At 38.7% G+C, this 22115-nt stretch overlaps 1 protein-coding gene across 1 annotated transcript in view; it reads right to left on the reverse strand.

Moving 5' to 3' along the window:
- The window catches only part of KIF13A (kinesin family member 13A), a 115597-nt gene that overhangs the window by 3131 nt on the left and 90351 nt on the right, over positions 1–22115 (reverse strand). Inside the window, 19 exon segments of the mRNA XM_009273740.2 lie at positions 5971–6122; positions 7070–7181; positions 7621–7668; positions 8215–8292; positions 8702–8854; positions 9695–9787; positions 11059–11235; positions 12210–12334; positions 13389–13444; positions 14496–14622; positions 14712–14811; positions 16134–16172; positions 17148–17294; positions 17418–17550; positions 17670–17821; positions 18427–18600; positions 19254–19418; positions 19955–20104; positions 21765–21905. Of these exon segments, the coding sequence (XP_009272015.1) occupies positions 5971–6122; positions 7070–7181; positions 7621–7668; positions 8215–8292; positions 8702–8854; positions 9695–9787; positions 11059–11235; positions 12210–12334; positions 13389–13444; positions 14496–14622; positions 14712–14811; positions 16134–16172; positions 17148–17294; positions 17418–17550; positions 17670–17821; positions 18427–18600; positions 19254–19418; positions 19955–20104; positions 21765–21905 (2322 nt within the window).

A 22115-nucleotide genomic window follows, 5' to 3' on the forward strand; every position in this document is an offset into this window, starting at 1 on the left:
AGTTTGCAGAGCCTGTTGGTGCACTCGGGACCCTGACACATACATGAGGAGACACACTTATATGAAAAATCCCAACTGCTTATGCCCCAGCTGACTGAATTTCAGAATCTATGTCCATTCTTTTTTTTAACATTAGCAAGCAGTGCCTAAGCTTTCTTGCCTATTAGTGCTGGCTGCTGGTGGGCGTCACATCGCGGAAGGCGTTTGGCTACCTTGGCCCAACTCTTTGGCCACTACCCTTCCCCCCCCCCCCCCCCCCCCGATTTAGACTAATTAAACCTACTGAAGGTATTCTATAGAGCTAATTGACCACCTAACAAGATAAACATAAATATAAATGGAAGAGGCCTTACAGGGTCTCTACTGCAATACTGATTATTAAAAAGTATCCTGCACAATGGGATTTTCTATTAATCTGATACCAGTGAGGCTAAATAATTTTCTTTACCCCTACCTATCACACCTGAACACGTTCACGATGTTTGAAAATAAAGGCAAAAGGATCAAATATTACAGCTAATAATCACGGGAGCATTTGTATGCATACATGTACATGTTTGGAGGGAAATAAGTGACACTGATCAACCTGGCAGAATTTGGACCAGTCTGTAGTTAGCTGAATCTTTCTTCTTTGTCATTCTTGAAGACAGGACTGATATTTGCTCCCTTCCAGTCTTCACGTACCTCTCCCAATTGCTATGACATTCAAAGATAATTGAGAGTGGCCTTACAATAACATCAGCCAGCTCCCTCAGCACTCGTGGGTATGTTTACTTAAACAAACACGCAGTTTGTTTAAGTGCTCCCCAACCTGGTGGTCCTCTACCAAGGGTAAGTCTTCTTTGTTCCACACTTTCCCTTGGGTCTCAGGGGCTTGGGATTCCTGAAGGCTAGTTTTACAGATAAAGACTGAAGTAAAGAAGGCATTGAGTACGTTGGCCTTCTCCAAGTCATTTGTGACCAGTTCCCCTGTCCCATTCAGCAGTGCAATTAACTAAAACATCCTCGTAGGTATATATTAGGAAACACATGTTTATGTGACAAGATCTTTTTCCTAACCTAGAGGTGTTTGGTTTTTTTCCCCTCAGTTTTTGTTTGTTTGATTTTAAAAAAAAAAACCTGTAAAGACGTTCTAAATGACTTCACTTTTCTTTTATCCTGCATTTTTTGAAGTGATCGCTACTCACTATGGCCCTTATCTATAACAAGGTCTCATTTTCACTCCTACCATGTTCAAGCTCATAGCAGACATAATTCAGTCATATTACCCATGCACAATGGGCTCTTAAGCTGAATCAAGATTTCCAATAATATTAAATTTTTGCTGGCAGAGCAATCAGTATCTGAAGAAGATGCCTCTACTTGTCTAAGTATATCTGACAAATCCAACCATATTTCAGATTATTAATATTTGTTCAAGTAAAGGCTTGGCATCCTTCGCTTACTAGTTTTTACAGCTCTGCTTCAGAGTTATTTCTCATATGGAATTTGGATGAAAGCTTTACTTTGCAATTATTTATTTCTCTGCAGAGGAGTGATAGTGTTATGAAATGTCACATAAGACTATTGAAAATTATTTATGTTACTGAAAATCTTGTTCTTTACATCTGAAATCTATAGGCGGTCCCTTTAAAAGTAATGGACAAAATTCACGTGCACTTTTTTGACCTACAAATACCCTTCCAAGCACTAAAGCATTATGCAAAGCATCTTTTTTGCATGTTGGAGTATACCTGTTGCTTGTCTCTGAGGGACCTTTTCTCAATTATTCTGCTTACTCCTTCCCTTTCACCCTTATTACTTACGCAAGATTAAGTTTTGCTCTATGCAGAACCTTGTAGTTAGTTGTTTTTAAATTATTACAAACTCTAGTGTTTATCAAATACAGTGGGTTTAAGATATTACAGGAACTCCAAACCGATAAGCATTTCATGAAGGAAGTATTTCTAGTCGATACTAGCTAAACATCCACTTGAAGCCAAATGGCATTTTTATAACAGAGTTCTTTGTTTCTCCTTTGAATCCTGCAAGATTCCTCATTTGACTGAAAAAAAAAATCTTAGTACACACAGGGTCCCCATTCAGAATCAGACTGGATAAGAGGTGCTGTAAGTGAGAAATGGCTCTGCAGACACACAGACATTGGCAATTTGATTAGGAAAAGTCAAACAAGTAACCACATTGCCAGTCATGTGTCGTTTCAGGGTTATCCATCATCGTAAATACAAAAGCTAAGGTGCAGAGAAGCAGTCTTATTACTAAAAGGGTCGTGAAGAATGCTGCAAATAGGTGACGAGACATCCCCTTGTGACAGGCAAAAGGTGCCCCTTGTGGGGACAAGAAATATTTCCTTTCAAAGCTCCTCTTGAGCTTCCCGATTGGGAAATTCCAGAAACAAAGCAATGTCAGGGTTCTTCAAATTCCTGTGGATGTAAGATGTGGGGAAAAAAGAAGGAAGCTGCCTTGTACTGCTCAGGTTATTGGTAGAAATACAGATAAAATCCTTGAAAAATTGGTAAAGAAACTGCAGTCGCTTCCCTGGGAAGTTAACAGAAAGACTATAATGAAAAACAGATTTAAGAACTGATAACAGTAAGAATGTGCCAGCAAGAATTAAGAAGACTATACCTCAAGATATAGCAGTAACAGAAGCAAAGTAAGCAAGAACACAGAGCAGCTTCCCTACACCTGCTTTGTAACAAACATACTGTGTAATTAAAAGTTAAAGTATCCGAGTTTTCAAATCCCTAAATTATACCTCTCAAGTAACCTCAAAGATGCAAATTCCCATTTTACTAATTTAAAAATCAGTAATACTTATTTAGCGGTTGCCCCACTGGTGCTTCAATTTTCATCGCCCGCTAGGAGGATTTGCTCTTAGCCAAACCCCTCTTAGACGTGTTAATTACAGGCAGTATTCAAATACACTCGGTTTGAAAACATTTCATCTGACCATAACAAATTCCACTGTACTCACATATCGTATAGAACATGCCCTTATGTCATGCTGTTTTGAAATAGTTGCAATACTAAACGCATGTGGAAGTACTGTCTGAAATTTTAGGTTGAATGCTCATTTCAGGCCAACTGAATAAAAATATTTTTGTTAACCACTTTTTTTTCCTTTGACAGATGTGTTTTGAATATTCAAGAGAAGTTAAGAACAGATCCCAGAGAAACATGAGAAAAAGGCCAAACATCATTTTTATGCCTACTTAGATGCACAACATTAATTTAGTAATTATTAATAGCTTCCTGTATGTTTAGCTGCTTCACTTCTATGGCATTTTTTTTACATGCTGTAAGATGCAAGTGAGCATCACACCCGAAGCGACACCAATCATCCAGTGATTAATTAGGAGTATGAGGCTCTGTACCTTGGAGCAATCATTTACAGTATTGATTAATAATGTGAAAACTTCACTTCAAATCAGATGGAGAGGAGCAGGCAGCTGAAGTTTCACGTGGAGCCGTGACGCTGCCCTAGCGTAATCTCTGAACTCATTCTGAGAGCACATCCAAATGTGTGAAATATATACTCCAGCCTAGTTAAAACATAGACTTGCTCCAGCTCTGAAAAAGGCAGCGTAGCCTGGGAAGCCTACGTCTTACAAAGGCTTACTTCCTAAAGTAATAAAAAACCCCGGAAGCCATCATTTGATAAACCCAACACCATAAGCTGGCAGGGCTACGCAAAGCAGCTGCCTCAACCTCCTCCCCACTAGCGGCTGCTAGTTCTTGCCTGCCTCCCCAGTACCCACTCAAGTGTCTGGAAGGTGATCAGACAGGGGAGTAGGTCCAAACAAAATGTAACGCCATGGTAGTCTAGCCATCAGCTGGATGGATCAGTTCCCTTGATCTGCCTTACTATGCAACTGAACAAAAAGCTACGTTGATGCAAGGCAGAAGTCAGCGCACTGACTTCTGGGTAGGAGCAAGCAGCTAAGAATTGAAAGAACAGCTCCTTCCAGGGCCCTGTTGGCTACAGCAGATCTACACTGTTCAATGAATTAGTTCCATTCTAATTGGAAAAGCCTGGTGCAGGATGTTGCCCTTTCCCAGCTCTGAAAGCTTCTCCTTATCTTTGGAAAGCAGCACAGGCAAATGCCTGGGTTAATTCAGGGCATGCATGGGGTGGGACCCTGTTTTTACTCAAGGGATTAAAACTGCACTGAAGTTGCTATGGAAAATTTTGTAACAATTTAGTTTCCAAGGGATGTTTTTCAACCCACTAGAAGATTTTGCCTTCCAAATACCTTTATGCTATTTGCATCAGTGACTCAGTGTGAGTCAGCATGTCAGCTACCTTATGGAAAATTAACACAATTGAGAATAGAACAGCTGCTACTCAAAACCAGTAGCCAAGCTTCAAATATATACACCAGAACACTCAGGATACTTTAGTATAACAACCTACAAAATAGCATTTGAAATCCAGAGCAGATTTTTTTTTAATAGCTTGGCTATATGGTAGGAATGAAAATAACCGTTGAATAGGAAGAATCGATCACTAGCACTTTGTGGTAAAAGAGGCCTATAATACTTACGGGAAATAATTTGAAGGTTCTGAATTTTAAATCTAAAGCTCTGATTAAAGCAAGTATTTACAGCCATGTTCAACAGCCCAAAAACCAAGTCCATCATACAGCAGAAATGATGATACGCTTTTTGTTGAAGCAGCAGTGAGAAAAGGATTTGGCAGGTGAAGATTAAAATAAAAGCCCTCCACCTCAATTCACCGCCTGAATTATGATGAAGACAGACTGCATGTTAATTAAGAGCGGCAATCTTATTTTAGTCATATTACTGCCACATCAGGCAATGAGAAGCTTTTTATAGTGTACCCACACCTAAATGCATGGTTACTTACACCAAATGGGATCATTCCATTTACTCTGGGGTATAGTCACAAAATCTGGGTAACATACAACATATATTAGAGTGACAACAACATGGTTCACTAAACCACCCTTTACTTGATCATTTGTGCCCTGTAAAAACTAAAACCTCCCCTCTCCCACCCACCCCACAAGACAAGTCACGTATGAATATTAAAAAAACCCCAAACCAACCCAAAAACCCAAAACAAAACAAAAAAAACCCCAAAACGCAAAAACCCAGTTGAGTTAGTTCCAATGACAGATTGCATTTGCAAGCCAGGCAAGCAACTGTTCATTATAACCATTAGTTACAATCAATCCCAAGTGATTATATCCACATTTCACCTTTTTTCTGCTGCAGTAGCGTAAGTGCCTTAAGCCCGCCACCAAACGGCCCTAAGCCCACCACCAGGCCTCGTAACAGAAACTGGTACAAAACTTACAATCTTTTCCTCACGTATGCTATTGCTTTCTACAGGCATGCTGCTGGCATTAGTTCCTGAAGGCACAACACAGCCAGCGCAATGCACCCGAGATGAAGGCATGCTCTGCAAAGGTTAAGACACACAACACATCACACAAACCACAACTCTGACCACAGCGCTAAACACGTGCAAGTTAGAAAGGCATTAAGACGGGATGAAAGTGAAACACCCATGCTGGCCACGTATACATCAACATTCAAGTTAACAGGTAGAGAAACTCATGCGCTCCTCCCAACAGAGTTTTAGGTTGAGGAATAAAGGTCAGAATTATAACCACTCTAGAACACTGTTTCACAGAATTACGTTTTATCTATGAAAAAACACACCAACACCTTGCTGGAGAAAAAAAATGCAGGTTACTGTTACTTTAAAATATAACAAGTACCCTGTAAAGGAGAGTACTTACCAAGAAGTGGAAAAAAACCCCAGTGTTTCACGTAAAAAAAACAAACACCAAAACCCCACCACATACAATGAACAGCCTGATTAATTTTACCAGAGAATTACAACGTTCTATTGCAACAGATGCATGCTGCACACGATCTGCCAAGTACACAAAATCACTTGATCTCCTTTAAAAAAAACAGGTGGTTTTCAAAGATTACCTCTTGACTAAGCAGAGGTCGGCTTTCAAGCGGGGTCTTCTTTTTATGTTCCTCTTTCACTGGCATTAAGGGCTTGAAAAACTTTGGTGGCTGAGGAGAAAATGCTTTAAAAGGGCTGGCCATTAAAGCATGGGAATTCTCTGCTACACCACCTAGGTAAAAAAGCAAAAATACTGTATTTCAGTTCTTCATATCTTGACTGCAAGAGCATAATTCAAAATAACTGAGGGTTAAGCCATCCATTTGGCAAGTTGTTGGCTACAGAAAAATGTCAGTATTTAGTATTCAACCACTGGCCCAAGCATGAGAGAACACAGAGCTCAACAAGGGGAGATTATGCCCCTCTGAAGTCTGGAAACAGAAGGAAAGCAGAAAATAGCAGTATCTGCCCCCTCCATTCTGAGGCACCAATATTTCTCCTTTTCCTCTCAGTCATAAAAACAGTGGGAAGCGTCCCTGAAACTGGAACTGACAGCTCTTTGCTTCCTGTGCCTCGCCTGACCTCTGCCCACAACACTGCAATTCTGCCCTGGAACCAAGCCAGCAATCCTGCACGACCAGGATGATCGAAAAGGAGATTATAGGCAAGGAAGCAATGAATAAACTCTCAGTCCCGCTTTACTGCGGCAGTATCTCTACCTGTATTGCCTGATCAAGAATAGCATGTTACAATTTGACCTAGAAAATTAGGCACCTGTGACACTGACACAGCAGAGCAAAGATCCAAACCATGTAAAGAACCTGCAAAAGGACCCTTCCTACTTTAATGAAAGCATCTTCATTTCCAAATTCATAAAATAACAGCAGCTCCTTTTTGGTTTGTTTGTTTGTTTTCCCTTCTACTATTTTGATTCACATTTAGCTTGTTCTTCTGCCCTCCTCTTGGTTTTTTGGACACCCCCAACTTCCCACATCCTTTCCTGGATGTCTTCACGCCTTTCTCCCTTTCTCCCCTACTTCCAGATTATGTTTAGCTGCTAAAGCAAGCAGCTGGATAATGCATTTAGTAGGAAAAGAGCACTGAGAATTTAATTTTCAGTTTAATGCAGTAATTAAAATCCCCAAACACTGTCGTTACGTATATACTTTAAAGTCTCACCACTGCCATCTTTGCTCTTGCGAGGTGACTCCCTGGGTAAAGTACCATAGCATGATACATCTTGATAACTGGAAGAACAGTCAGATATATCTAGGTGACTTTCAGACCAACCCTAAGAAACAAAAATACATAAACATGCATGCTGATACAGGCAAACATGGAAAAATTAATAGGTAAACTCAAAAGTAGGTTGTTTTTTTAAAAAACCAAACTGAAGGAATGTCAAGTTACTGACTTAAGACAATTTTGTCTCACACAAATGGATTGTTTAGAAGCTAATTAGCTTTTCAGTGAAGTATATTAAGTTTTGCTATAACTTCCCCCTTCTTAAATATCAGTTTCTACAATTCTAATATGAAGAGCAGAGAAGGACAAGAAGGTTTAATTCAAATTAATACGTAATTAGTGCAGCATTTTGAAGATACATTACGTAAACAGACCGTTAAAAATACTGTTTTCCTATTTTTTTCAGTTCTCAAATACATCTTGTTTCAAAGAGGGGGGAAAAAAAAATCTGAGAATGTGTGCTGTTTGTTGTCACATTTACATACCTTATCATCTTCATCACAGGCAGAAAGATCTAGTCGGCTACAGGATACCTACAGAACACCAACAGGCAGAATGACAAAATGCCTACCTTTTATTTATAAAATATAATGCCTTGAGGAAACACCGTGATCATTTAGTCCTAACAACTTTTCTGTTAGCTCTTTTCAGATAAGATTATTTATAAGGACAGCTATGTTTGTGCTGTGTGAGTGGGTGACAGAACACATAAAATGCACACAAAATGGAAACTATCCCTTACACTATGAAAAATGTTAAAGGGACTTTGAAGTAAAAGTAATCTGCAACAGGGCAGTTGTCATCCTAAACTACTTCCAAAACGAATATCCTTATAAAAGGAGAAGAGTTTTGACCAACCCTCCCACTTCCCTGTCAACTTCGTTATCTCCTAGGATGGACAGTTGTGGGGAGGGGTTTTGAGTGACTCATTTTCATTCATGACAACTTTCCTACAGGTTGGTTCGTCCTGGCTCAGAATAATCATTACCATATCACATTGTGCAAGCATTACATCAGCACACAAACGGCACCCCCCTGCCCCATTAGTACTAATTTACCAGAGGATAAAGGGTCCTTACGTTGTGGACATTTGGAGTGCTGATGCTTCTGCGGATGTTTCTTGCTTTGGTGGAGAGCGCCTCTTTGACTGTGACTGCCTGCGTAAAGAAAAGAACACACTAAAAACAATGCCATGGTCTCCTCATAAGAAATGATCAAGCAGGATAGAAACTTTTTTCAGCGTGGCTAACAACAGCAAACAGGGCTTGCATTTACAAATCTTAATTTGCACACACAACCGCCAAAATTTGTATCTGAAATTCATTCTTTGGCCTTTGCCTGTTCAGGTTCTGCATACTACACCATTGTCAGCTACAGTTACTAGACCCACCACTATTGGAATTCTGTATTTCACAGAAGCAACTTAGTCTTACATTTATCCATCCAATGTTCTCTAAAAAACCCCAAACTAAAAAACAACCTACACAATATTTTTAAAAGATCAATCATCTCTACTTGAATTCTCATAATCCAGTTCAAAAGGTCCGAAAAGTGCCTTTTCCTTGCCTGTCTTAGTCGTTCAAGGCTCAAAATGTTCTCCACTTGCAGCACACCACGTGTGTATTTTTCAATGTACGTTTCACCATCGGATGTGCCCTCATTCTCACTCCTTGCAGCCATCAGCGCTAAGGTCTCGCGATCCTCAATTTCTTCTGTAGCCTAAATTACAAGTTACACTGTTGAAGTTTTTAAAAATTAAAGCCTATTGTTTTTAATGTATTAATTCACTTCTTTAGACCATCTCAATCCAGAAATTAATTTGAATCAATAATCCTTAACTTAATCAGTAATCCTAATTGTAATCAATGATCCAGGACTTTTCAATACAGGTGTAAGTGATGCTGAACTAAGAAGAGGTCATGCTTGGGAGAAGTTTTTGCACATTTGCTGCAGTCAATGTACTTCTAGAAATAATGCATATATAACCTGAAATTGCATATGTTAAGGATTAACTAATGACAACTTCTTAGGCAAGTAAATGCAACTTCCTTCCCAAATCTTAGATATTCTGTGTGATTTCTCTAGACTGTAAATTTTAAGTACTAGCACACAAAAGTGACAAGACTATTTACATTTTCATTTGTCCAGTTTTTTTACCTTTAAAATAAATTTTATAGTAGATTTACAATTTGTACAAGCTTTTTCTATAAAAAGCAACTTATATTCCTGTGAACTCATTTTCCCAGCTATTCTGTTTTCACTGACCTGAACATCCCTCTGAGTCCCCTCTATATTCTCTCTGTAGACACTAACACGATTTCAAAAATAGCCCTACTACAAGAACTCAGTTAAACACAGTAGAAGAGAAAATAAAATCCCTACAGTTTTCAACTGTTTAAAGATAAACATGATCTCACCACTGAACTTCAGGATATACACTTTGGCAAGCTGCCTCCTCTTAGCAAAGCAGGACATTTACTTCCCAATCAGTATCACCAACTGCAGTAGGTCATTCTGTTCCTTTCAGTGAATTAACCAGAGCAATATGGTACAATTTACCTTTGGTATATTGGATACTATTTCATAGGTCACTCCACAGGCATATTATATATTTTTCAAGGATATTCTCCTTTTCAGGCTCTGGGTAAAACTCTAGAAACAAAGTCGTTTTCAATTATTGTTTTGACAACAATTATTTATGACATTGTAAGAAATAAAAGGTTGCAACGCAAAAATTTATTTTACAACAAAAGCACATTTTTCCGGACCGTAAGTTCCTTTTTAGCATTAATGATCCTTTAAGTACTCTTTACAGCCCTGCACTCAGTATACAATGCTACTAAGTTCAATCAGTAACATTTTCCTCCCATTTTGCACTGATGCTCTATCCTCGTGTAGTAACTTGTAACTGAGAAACTGTGGCTGTAAGAAGTCTCTAATGTACAGACACCAACATTTCTTATTTCATCAGCTATCTGTTCAACAGGTAGAAAATTCCTTTTGCAATAGCAAAGCATAAGTCTGCTTTCTAGCCATAAATGAAATAGCGACTAGAGTTTTCACTGTTGTAATCACAAGCTTCGTTGGCAGGTTAGTTAGCCCTTACATCACTAACTGTAAACTTCGCTTTCATCTAATAAGGCATTTTAGACAAACAAAACTAGCAAAGGACAATACAACAAGTACAAAAAGGCATGGAATTCAGCTGCTTAGTAAGTTGCTTAGTGGTACGACAGCTGTTTTGTGCTCCTCCCCCCATTGCACTGCAAAATCTGAAGCAATTCTGAAATATGCTCTTGGTCTCAATCACCTGGGAAACAGAAAGGAACATGATTTCAGAGAGCATCTCATTGCCTAAACCCGTGAAGCAGCAAAGCAAGGGGAACAGCGACCACTCTTGCAGCCACAGTAAATGCCCTATCCAAGATCATGATGTAAAAGTGGGTACAGAATGTATACATTTGGGTAGTGGCTGGAAACAAACCTAGTTTGTAATTAGCAGAGAAAGTAGCAAAGAGAAAGAAAAAAAGATATATTGTGTTTACACTGAACATTTGAAGGCACCAAAGATGCTTTCAGGAATTTAGCGGCTCCAGTGACCCTATATTAGATAAGCTACTGCAAACTTCTCTGAATCAAAGAACATTTCGAGTTGTATAGACAAGAAGGTAAACTCCTTTTGTGTTACAACAGTAGCACCTGTTACACTCTGAACCAAATCAGCTTGAAAAATGGACAGTTCAAAGGGATATACCAGAAGTGCACAGCGTCACTGCAACCTATAATAACCTATTTTTCATTTGTCTTTCATAAGAATTGAAGGGACGAAACTTACACAAAATGAAGCAAACAGCTAAGAAAACACATTCATAAAATTAGGGATAGCAAACAAAATTAATAATAATAATATATTAACTTCTTACCTGCTTGTTATAAATATTGGCTGCAATCCTTTTGCGTAGTACCAGTTCCATTGCAGCAGGATGGCTAAGCTGCACAGTAGTCTTCACTATCAAGTAAATTCTCTCATTTTGAGGAGTTACCCTATTCAGGTGCACTGAATCATGGACAGAAGAGTCCCAAGCAGCAGTGGCTGAAACCTATGCAGACAAATGAAATGGCGGAAGGAAAGGGAAATCAAAGACTCAATTACTCTAACAAAAGGTATAATTTGCAGGGATTTAACGTGAAGTAAAGCAATTCTTTAACGAAAGAAAAATAAGCATCATTGAACAAAATGGGGTCAAACCTTCTTTTCATAGTGAGGAATTTATCAGAAGCAGCATAAAAGAGGTGTTAAGATATTGGGGAAGACAATCGTGAGCACAACCCCTGCATTGTGCAAACACTGCTTCAGAAGTAAGTCTTCACACAGAGGCAGAGAGGAAAGCAGAAGCAAGACTGGAGGTTTAGCAAATTCAACGTCAAATCTTCAATCTGTATTGGATTAGGTTATAAAGGCCTACACAGAATAAACATGCTCCTATCCTGCAGAACGTCTTTTTCCTTCCCCCTGCATCCTCCCCAACTTTGGCATCCCGTTTATTCTGGAAATGGTCTCTTAAGCAATGGCCTGAGTTGGCACAGAAGGTGGAAGAAATGAGTTAAGAAATTCCAAAATGGATTCAGAACCATTCATTTCCAACAACTCCCAAACTTTATATTTAGAAAAGTAATTGTGTACGACAAAGCAAAGTTTTATTTAAACATTAAGCTTTGCCTAACGTGCACAATAAATGAAGTAGTTTTCTCTGAAGAATCAAGAGTCTGCAAGAGGAATGATGAAGGGGTGAGGAAAGAAGAAGGGATTTTGAGTCAGGCAGTTGAATTACTCTTTTACCAAGAACAGCTAAGACTTGTCACCTCTGAATTAAGGAAGAAGGGCTAACAAGTCATCATCCTCTTAAATTTTAAGCAAATAGGCCAAAAAAATAAAGGCAGCACTAGATATAGATGGTACTTCCAAGACAAAAATATAATAGTGATTAAATACATACAAGTACAAAATAAAACATATGAAGAAAGTATTAACATAAGCTGCAGTTGTCAAGAAGGAGGCTTGCTAACAATTTACCTCATCATCACTGTGTTTTATGATCGGCAGATAAAAGAATGGACTCCCATGCTCCTTTGGTAGTATTGAGTTAACTCCTGATGCATGGGGACCTGTAAGTTGTTCATTGGCACTGAGGTCATCAGCTAATGAAACAAATGTGCAAAGAATGAGATAGTTTTATACCAAAGGATATTAATATATAGAGACAAAGTTGTAATACAAAGTTGTAATAAAGTCCTACCCATATTTCATAATACATTTAATCCTAATTAATCTTATTACTATGCAATATTTTGAAGACAATTTCAGCACACAAAAGAAGGGAAGTAAAACCAGGCTAAGACTCAGCCTGAACACATTCTCACATAACCTAAACAGAATTCAAAACTATTTCTATATTCATAACATTAACTTACCCAGCCAGAAAATTTCTGATTTATCCACCTGTCAGCCTAACCAGCTTATCTCTTAGTTAAATCACTTCTGATGTATCAGGGGATCTTTAAATTGAGAAAAGCAGTTCTGGCTACATTAGGCTTTTAGCTAAACAAAAAAAAAGTTGTGCAATGATCCCTCAATCTGTTTAAATATCCTGTTTGATCTTCTGTCTGCTAATCTCTGCTGATAATGAAAAAACAAATAAAAATCTTTCTTGTGAGCATAAAGGAAAGTGTATATCATTTTCCAAAAGCAGCTTCTAAAGCAGGTATTGATGTGTTGCCTATATAAACATCTCTAGTAGCCCACTGAAGTGCTCGATGTGACAAGGCCTGTGGATCCTCCTCTGCTTTATGTCCAAGTTTATACTTATAGACTTGTTTCCTAAACAGTCCTTAAATGTGGTGCTAACTCTAGTCTCGTGTTGCTTACAGTGTATCTGTGTCCTGAGAATATATATCAATAGCCTTCTCACATGTAAAACTAAATACCATCAAAGTGAGAACATTTATATTCTCTAACAAAACGCTCACTGTGGTCCAAACACTCTTCATTAAACCAGCTGTTTAAGCCTCTACAGATAATTATTCCGACATACGGAATCAGAAGAAAAATCATTTTACAAGCCGTATCAGACAGTGCCATTGACAGGACTTGTTTTGATTTCTTAGACATTTCAGATTCATTCTTCCATTTATCAGTTTATTGATCCAAACTAATTCCCCCCCCCAGGTTTCTTAATCTGCCATTACAACATACCATTCAAATCAAGGAAGAGGACAGGTATATGTGTTTCCATTCCTGCAGGTGGAATCCTGAAACAAAACAAACTAGTGTCAACAAGGAAGGCAAATACATACCTAAGCTAATTTGGGCAAACAGATCTCCATGCAAGATTCATATTAACTGTAACCAATGACTAAACCTGTCAACATTTTGATGGCTAATTTGAATGCCTATGTTGCACAGACCCAGTTTTGTTTATCTACACATGCAGCTAAATGTAGTGCTTTACCAAAACTTAATTCACACCGCACAGCACATTTCAGTTGCTGTGAGGATGACAAGTTTTAAACATCCTGTTCTGTTTCTTATAAAGTTAACTGGTTGTAGTCATCTCATACATAAAGGTTAGCAACCTTTCAAACAACTGGATATGTAACTAACTGGCAAGGCATAGTCTTTATATCAATAAATACACTTTTCGCTGTATGACCACAGCACACTTCAGGTATCCACCTGAAGGGAAAAAAAATGGCGAGGAAAGATTATCACTACATCATTCACCCAATGAAGAAGGGATATTAGCTATTATCAGAGACATCAGTGTACACTTGATTAGAGCTGTATTTCTTGGCCACGCTTTCCCAAATCTAACATATGCTGCATTCCTCATTTTTGAATGTCAGTTCCAATGATCTTCGTTAAAACACAAATTTAAATGAAATTAAATGAGAAAAGAGAACACAACCTTTAAAATCAGAATTTCTTCCCTCCCCACCCCTTATCAATGAAATTATCACATGTTCTACCATTCCTTTTTGAACCACTCCTTTTTTGAAAGGAGTCAAACTATAGGATAATTTTCTCAGAATTTTGAAAAAGTGTAAAATACTGTGTTCAATTCAAAGGTGATTTTCAAACCTTGAAAGCTATCTCAACACTACTTTATATACCATGTTAACTAAGCAAACGTTTCTTACATTCAAACCAGCACCTGACCTTCTAGCCTTCTGCCAGCTGAGTGTAATTGGTAGCATTACAGGAAAACATAGAAAGCTCTAAAATATCCTCAGATTTTTACCTTGTAGCGTGCAATGTTCATGTAGAAAAAGCTAACCACTCCAATGGTTTTTCTGAACATACCAATTTGCGGGGGCACCGGGAATTCCACTGCCTGGTGCTGGAACAAACACCGCATTCCGCTCTTCCGTCAGCCCTACCCACTGTTCAACCAGCCGGGCTTCTCGTTCTATATCATCCTCAGATTTTTCTACAGTGGAAGATATTAATATTATATATGAGACATTTTTCGTGGTATAGGGAATAAAGTACTTATGACAGGGACTTTAAGCTTCAAACCTTGTTTATTGCTGATCTTTTGAATCTGCTCATCCAAGTATCCTCTGCGTTTTATCAATGCATCAGACCACCTTTCTCGTACGCAGTTTAAATCTTCTTCCTAACATGGAAAGAGAAAAGAAAGTTATTAGGCTATGTGGTTAAGATTAAAGGGCAGTGAATTTTGTGATTATTTCATCAGAATTGATATTAAACAGCTTGCATGATGCAGAAAACCTTTTTCTCCCGAATGACATGCACACTGATTAAAGTACCTCATCACCCACGAATGGAAGCTTATTTGCTTTCAAGTCTCAAATTCCAACAGGAGGAAAAGAAAATGTGACTGCCTCAGTTGCTAAACAGAATTATACACCATAGGCTAATTACTCACAGAAGTGGCAATCAAACTTTTTAACAGCATGTGGAATAGGAAAAACAGGTATCATCAGTTGATCATAAGTTCTCCTGAAGATTAGACAGGTCAGTATGCCCTCAAACCTGCACAAAATTCCATTGCTAGCAGCTGCTATCAGTGCAATTAAAAGATTTCTCATGCAAACAATACCCATCATGCAATCATGCTTTGTGGTATCACAGAAAATCTGGTTCGTTCTTCTCTGTGATAAGTCAGGAAGCGCATAAACAGCCCGCAAGAAGTTAGTACCTAACTGGTATCTTTGAGATTGCTGTAAAACCTAATACATTATCTTAAGGGATGTCAGCATTCCCACCTAACTGGTTTTACTTCTGTAAAGCTGCCTACTAGAAATAAGACTTCCTTGTAGAGATCTGTAATGTGTTTTACTTTTTTAGGCATTTCCTCTTTTGCCCTTCGTCGCCTTTTAAATGATTCTTCTGTTATGCTTTCTAAACTGGGACTGTCCTATATTTACTTATCACACAAAAAGCCAGGCTCAAGGTTTGTTTTTGTGTAGATAAAAAAATTGCTTCACTGAAGCTTCTGTATTCCCCACACTCACATCCTCCCCTCTCTCTCCCACTAGCATTTCAGAAAACTGCACAACTTAAAAGGTTACGATGTTTTCTTTAGAAAACAAAAAAAACCCCTATTCTGTATGATTTGGTTGGGAAAGATGCCTGCAACTGCAGGTGGCTGTTCTTTTCCCTATGATATTCAGTGGCAACTGTTTTCATTTTAAATTAAAGTTTCTAGGCTTTTATTCACATAGCAATTCATGTAGCCAGTTAGGAGAGCTGACTGCTGGGTACTAGAGAAGAGAGCACACTGCAAGAGTATGAAGTCACAAGGTAAACCGAAATAGCAGTGTTTTATAGCCCAGGTAGCTTCTTAAATGCACAGCGTATATATATTTCAAAGCCGCTTTTGCTTGCTCCAGTACGCTTGTTCATTTGAAAGTTGCTGGCTATTAGCATTAGCTGTGCCCCATGCCACAGGATTGACAGCAACAGCAGCAATACCTGGTAACTATCCATATCACCACCATCATCCTCCTCCTTCTGGTAGGAGAAAATAAATTTTGTAAAACACAAAAGAACATGCATTTCTCTCAACAGAAACTCACAGAAATACCCCAAAAATGAATACAAACATTTCTGCCACAAACTTATAAAATGTTAAAATTACAACACTCAAATAACCAAAGTCTTATTAACAGGTAGAAACAGATTTTTTTTCATTACAGACTATAGCATCTCATCCATGATTTGAGTATTAGTGAATATATTTATAAAAAAAACAACATAGAATACAGTGCCAGAAAAAGGACTGAGCAAGCATATCACCAATCTTCACGTTTTACAGTTTCATCTGTATGGTTCTGAATGCAACCCTTCTGACAAAAGACACCTCGCTTCCCTGGGTGGCCCATTCCACTTGTTCTTTGCCATCACTGTTAAAAGCATGCTTTACTTCCAATGTGAATTTGTCTAGTATCAGTTTGAAGCCATATATACTTCTTAAGAACTTTTTCTCCTAAATGAAATAGCCATTTCACATTCAGCGATGGCTATTTCTGATTCTGATCAAGTAACAGCTCAGTCCTTTTTGAAAAGATAAACAGTATCTTCACCATATGACATTTTCTCTATTCATTTTCCTTTAGGTTTTTTTCTGCTTTTCTCCTCCTCAACTTTCACCATCCTTGTAAGGGACGGAAACTAATGGAGCTAGGAATCTACTATTAATTACACAAAGGTAAAAACAATTTCCATATTGCTGCTGGTTTGTGTATGCTCAAATACCATACTTGGCTCTTTATCAGTTACACACTGAGTTATAAAGCAAAAAAAGCAGCAGATTTAGCACCATATGCTCACATTATACATATTAGCCTCCAACACATGTAAAACTGCAAAATTACGTATCCTGTATCAGTGTGCTAAGGTCCCTTATGGAACTATGTTGGGCTGGCTCTAGAACAGCAAAACAAAACCAAAAAAATAAATCAACGCATGAAAAAGTAACTGTTTTACCTGGTAGCTGTCCAAGCCCCTTTGCAGTTTGGTTGATCTGGCCGTCACACCACCTATGGAGACTGAAAGAATTGCTTCTACCATGAGAGGCAACGTTCCCGAATGTTGTACGGGTTTCACTGTCACCTGAACCCTGCGAGAATGACCCTGAACAGGTAATTAAGAAATAGAAAGACAGACAGAAAGGGAGAGAGAAAAACAGAGAGAAACTAAGAATAAAATTAAGACTCAATTTAAGCATGAATAAGACGACAGGGAAAAGATACGTACCTGCCTAAGCTGGAAAATCCCCCCTGTGTTTACATCTTTCGCCTGATGGAGTTCAACTGCAGTATATTCTCCCATCTCATTCAATTCTTGTATGGAAATCCACATTTCTATTCTTCGAGTTACTTCATTCCACCTAAAAAGACATCCCCCCAAAAACTAATGGTTGCCTCACCAAACTATGTTTCGTGCACCACAAGTATTAGAAAGCCTTTGGAAAACCGATGGAAGCATTCACGTGTAATTTATTTGTACCTGTCTCTCAGTGTCCTAGTTTTAGCATGAAGAGAATCAACTTCCCAAACAGAGCTGCCATTGCCAGTACATCTGTGACCCCACACCTCAATAGCAAGAGCTCCTTCTGAAATGAACTCCAAAAACTCCTCTGTGACATTCACCACATAGTCCTGGCAATGAGAAAAACAAAATGACATACAATTATTTCATTTGATTGTATCTCCTCAACCAGTTTGTAAGGATTGACATACAATCAAATGAAATAATTGTATCTCCTCAACCAGTTTGTAAGGATACACCAAACAACTAACTACCTGCATGGTAAAACCATACAGTTTGAATCATAAAGCTTGGCTCTGGTCAAGAAAGTTGTGAAACATATCATCTCAGCAACTCCTGCTTCTGCACACTTCATTTCATGCTCTGAAAATTTCCATAAAAACAATGCCACAGCTCCAATGATCTTTTTTAAGTTACTAAGCTTACCATACAAGTATATAATAAGATGTCATTATATAAACTATAGTTTCCCCCATGCATTACAGATGACATCTGAATTTAAAAGACGACTAATTAAAAGATTTTTTCATTTTGCTGCATTTTGAAGAGGTGATGAAGTGAAATATTACGGCATTCTAAATTATAATCAAAAGTCATTGGTTATATGACTTGAATCCTTCCTTCTTCCCCCAGCGAAATAAGGCTCAAATTCTAAATAGCTTATCTCAAACATACCATCCTCCCGGTAACAGTATTTCATACTAAAAATAGTTACCTTACAGTGAGAGAAGGTCACTGTAAAATGAGCATCCTTGCTCTGAGGTGAAGGCACATCTGGATCTACCACTGGTGCCGCTACTGTTGACTTGCATTGATCCCAAAACGTATATTGACAGAAGACAAAGTTAGAGAGATTAGGTGGCAGTCCGGTTGCTTCTTTTATTTTCACCTGAGAAGACAAAACAGATGTTCTCATAAATATGATTGTTTCTTCTTCAATCGTAAATTGTTCAAAACGTAAATATTTAAATCCAAAAGTACCAACAGCCAAGAAGAATTTTTAAAGGACACCCTCCGATTGCTTTCTACAGACGTCCCTATTTAGGAAATCTTTATTTTTCCATATACAGAAATGCAGATGCAAGGAAAGCAGTTACACGCATCTAACTAGCCCACCCATGTACATGTCTTCTTTGAGGAAGCTGATAAGCTCAAGTGGAGAATGAAGCACTTCATCACAGAAGAAATGAAATACAGACACCACCTGTAGATACTACATTAGATGATCAAACAAACCATAGGAGATGGTTACACGGAAAAAACTGTTTCCCCTTCTGTGTCTGCCAAGAAGGACAGTCCTTATAACGTCAGTAGTTATGACATAGACCTGCATATACTAGAAACTAATGTGAATTAATTCAGCCACTGGCAACCACAGCCAGTTAGACTGACCTACACTGAACCGGAACACGAGAAGTCTCTCTTTCCTCTTTAGAGAATTTTAAGCAAGCAACAGCCCACATAGCTTAGTACTTTACATCAGACCGACTACATAGTTACAAAGGCCTGAAACTGTTAACTTCATCATGTGTTCTCACTTACCCTGCAGGAGAGCTTTTTTGCTCTATGGATAATTTCTCCATTGTTATCCACGACTTCCAGACTCCCACTCTCACTGGAGTTCTCAGATGAGTCATCTCCTTCTACTACACGTTCTGGGACAGACCCAGTGACTCGCATTACTTCAACATGCAACCGTCCTGCAACCTAAGGCAAGACAAATACTAAGAACCTGCGCACAAGGGACTTAAAGACATTAAGATGGTAAATATCTAACTCTAGGAGGTGTGCAGAAACAGAACTGAACACCCCTCAACCACCAAATGAAAAGCAACAATGTCAAAAAAGAGGAGAAAGGAATAAAAAAAAAAAGTTATTTGTATGCAGAACTACTGACCTTTTTAATTCACACACAACAGAAAAGGCATACAGTGTCATGACTGTACATCAGAACCTTAATATGCTGGGTTTTGCTCAGTTACCTACATTGACACTAGGAATTTTATTCTACTATTTTAGTAGCTGGGCAATTGTAAACAATTAAACAGAAAACATACACAGCAATTTGCAAAACACTTACTCACTGGGAAACAGGACACTACGCATCATTCTCTTGTTAAAAAAAAAACCAAACAACCCTGGGCGTACAGCAAGTCTCCGAGCAAAAAGCCACGTTACCCCTGCAGGCAGGAGCACCGGGGCAGGCCCGGCCCGCCGTATGCCAGGGCACGGCTTGGCTTTACCTCTCCCTGCTGGCTGATGATGGGCACGGCGTACTGCAGCTTCACCTCGTAGAAAAGGCACTCCAGGAACACGTTTGCCACGCCAATTAAGTTGTGATTCTCTTGCGCTTCGTAAAAAGGATCACCTCTTCTGCCAATGAGCTTCCTTATCTGTTTTAAAGGTCATAAAAGTTATGTCAAAAACTGTAAGCGTGGGAACGCAAAAATCAAATAACCACGTAGTATGAGATCATGGCACAAAAACTAAGTCACTACCAATCTTGTCTGGTCCTTCCTGTTACACAAGTAGAAAGAGTCTAGAAGCGTATCACAAATCTGAAATCTTTGAGATGAGACATTATACAATCCTTTCTTTACTATGGGATACAGTAGTACGATGACCTACAATTTTTTTAGTGATGTCAAGATGAAGCAGATTTTACCATGAGTGAGCATAGCAGCCATTGAGTTCAAGAAGTTTCACCTTACTTTTCTGCTCTGTTTACACTCTTTAAATGAGAGGACGAATCATCCCCAGGTTGAATAGCTGGTCTGGCTGCTGGGTACCACTACAAGGGCAAAAGGGAAAATGCAGAATGACTCCCACTTAAGCCTACAAGTGTTCTTATGACTCCCATAGAGCTGAGATCACATCTGCAGCATTTTCTACACAAGTACCCCATACACAGCCACAAAGAATTCACGCAGATTCCTAGCACAATATGCACTCCTCAGTGGACTTGTTAGCTCCTTCCCTTCTTCTCCTCCTCCTTCATCTTCAACACATGCATTTGACCTACATGTTTCTATGTAGCACATAGAACGTGCATTATGGATGATGTAGGTCATGGCAAGGACAAACCTAGCTCAGGCAGACGTCATATATTCAAAGGATGTGCTACCAGTTCTCACTAAAGTCAGCGGCAAAATCATCGTTGTCTTCAATGGGCACAGATGAAGTGCTTGACCTCCCCTGTGTTATGATTTTACAGATTCCCACTGTCCCACCCAAGGCATGTAACAAAGGCACAACAGCTGTTCAAACATATTTGAGAATGATTCTTGATACAAGTAATTTCGGTGCTCCCTATCAGCCACAAGACAGCAAGATATACTTCCTATGCCCTTCCACCTGGATACTTAAAGGACGTCTTCCGGAACACCAATCTCATGTCTATCTCTTGCCGGTAAACAAGCAAGCTTTTGACAAGTCTCACGCTTATTTCTCAAGGCTAGCCTACCACTTAAATTCTCAGGAAACACCACTTAGTTTTGATGGAGATACTGATGTAGACTAAGTATCCTGAATTGATTTCTTCACTGCTTTAAGGTTGGGGGATATAGAAATGAAATTACAGAATAACTCACGTTTTAAGATCAAGTTCTACCCCACTAATGTGTTCTGCACCTTGAATGTATCTAAGCAGCATCCTTGCTAGTTTTGATACTGACTGCAATTTAATAATTTTATTTCTAACGCAGTTTGCTGCTTCCATTCAGAGCTGGTGCCTATCTGCATAGCACCTATATTATGCCAGGTAAACACATGCTCTTAGTGGTATTATGAGTCACTACCTCAGCACAATTATATCTGACCTCAGCACACTTATATCTGAGAATACAAGTGAGGATAGGACATAGCTGTGTTTTATTCTGCATGGGCATTCTGAGTATTTAGTAGTATTCATAGTTTTTTGGTTTTGTTTTTTAAACCACAATACTTTACCATCTCATATACAAAGTCATTGCACTTTACCTGTACAACATATTAAAAGGGGTTAAAAGAAAACAAACTCCATCTCTGATCCCTTTCAGAAAATATATACAATACCTCAGGAATTTTCTCCTTCCACTCTTGGTAGAGGTCTCTCATGTCAATCAATTTGTTCTCTAGTTTCTCAATAGTCCACACTTGAGTACCTTTTCCTTTTCTTCTCACTTGAATAGCAGGCTCACTTACTATTGCACCCCTCTAAATCAGAGGAAAAAATAATCACTGCAGGAAAGGCGCATGTAAGTAGTTTAACTCTTCACTCAATTTGCATTCCTAAAAAGGAGTAAAATACAGAACATACAGCTTCCCTCTGCATGTCAGCCATGCTATCTCTGTCCTCAAACCCAGCATACCCTATACATCTCTGAGGATCCAGACTTCTTTGTCCTTCTCAAAAAACTACCATTC

Source organism: Aptenodytes forsteri, unplaced genomic scaffold, assembly GCF_000699145.1.
Source record: "Aptenodytes forsteri isolate BGI_AS27 unplaced genomic scaffold, ASM69914v1 Scaffold63, whole genome shotgun sequence".
NCBI classification, from domain to species: Eukaryota; Metazoa; Chordata; class Aves; order Sphenisciformes; family Spheniscidae; genus Aptenodytes; species Aptenodytes forsteri.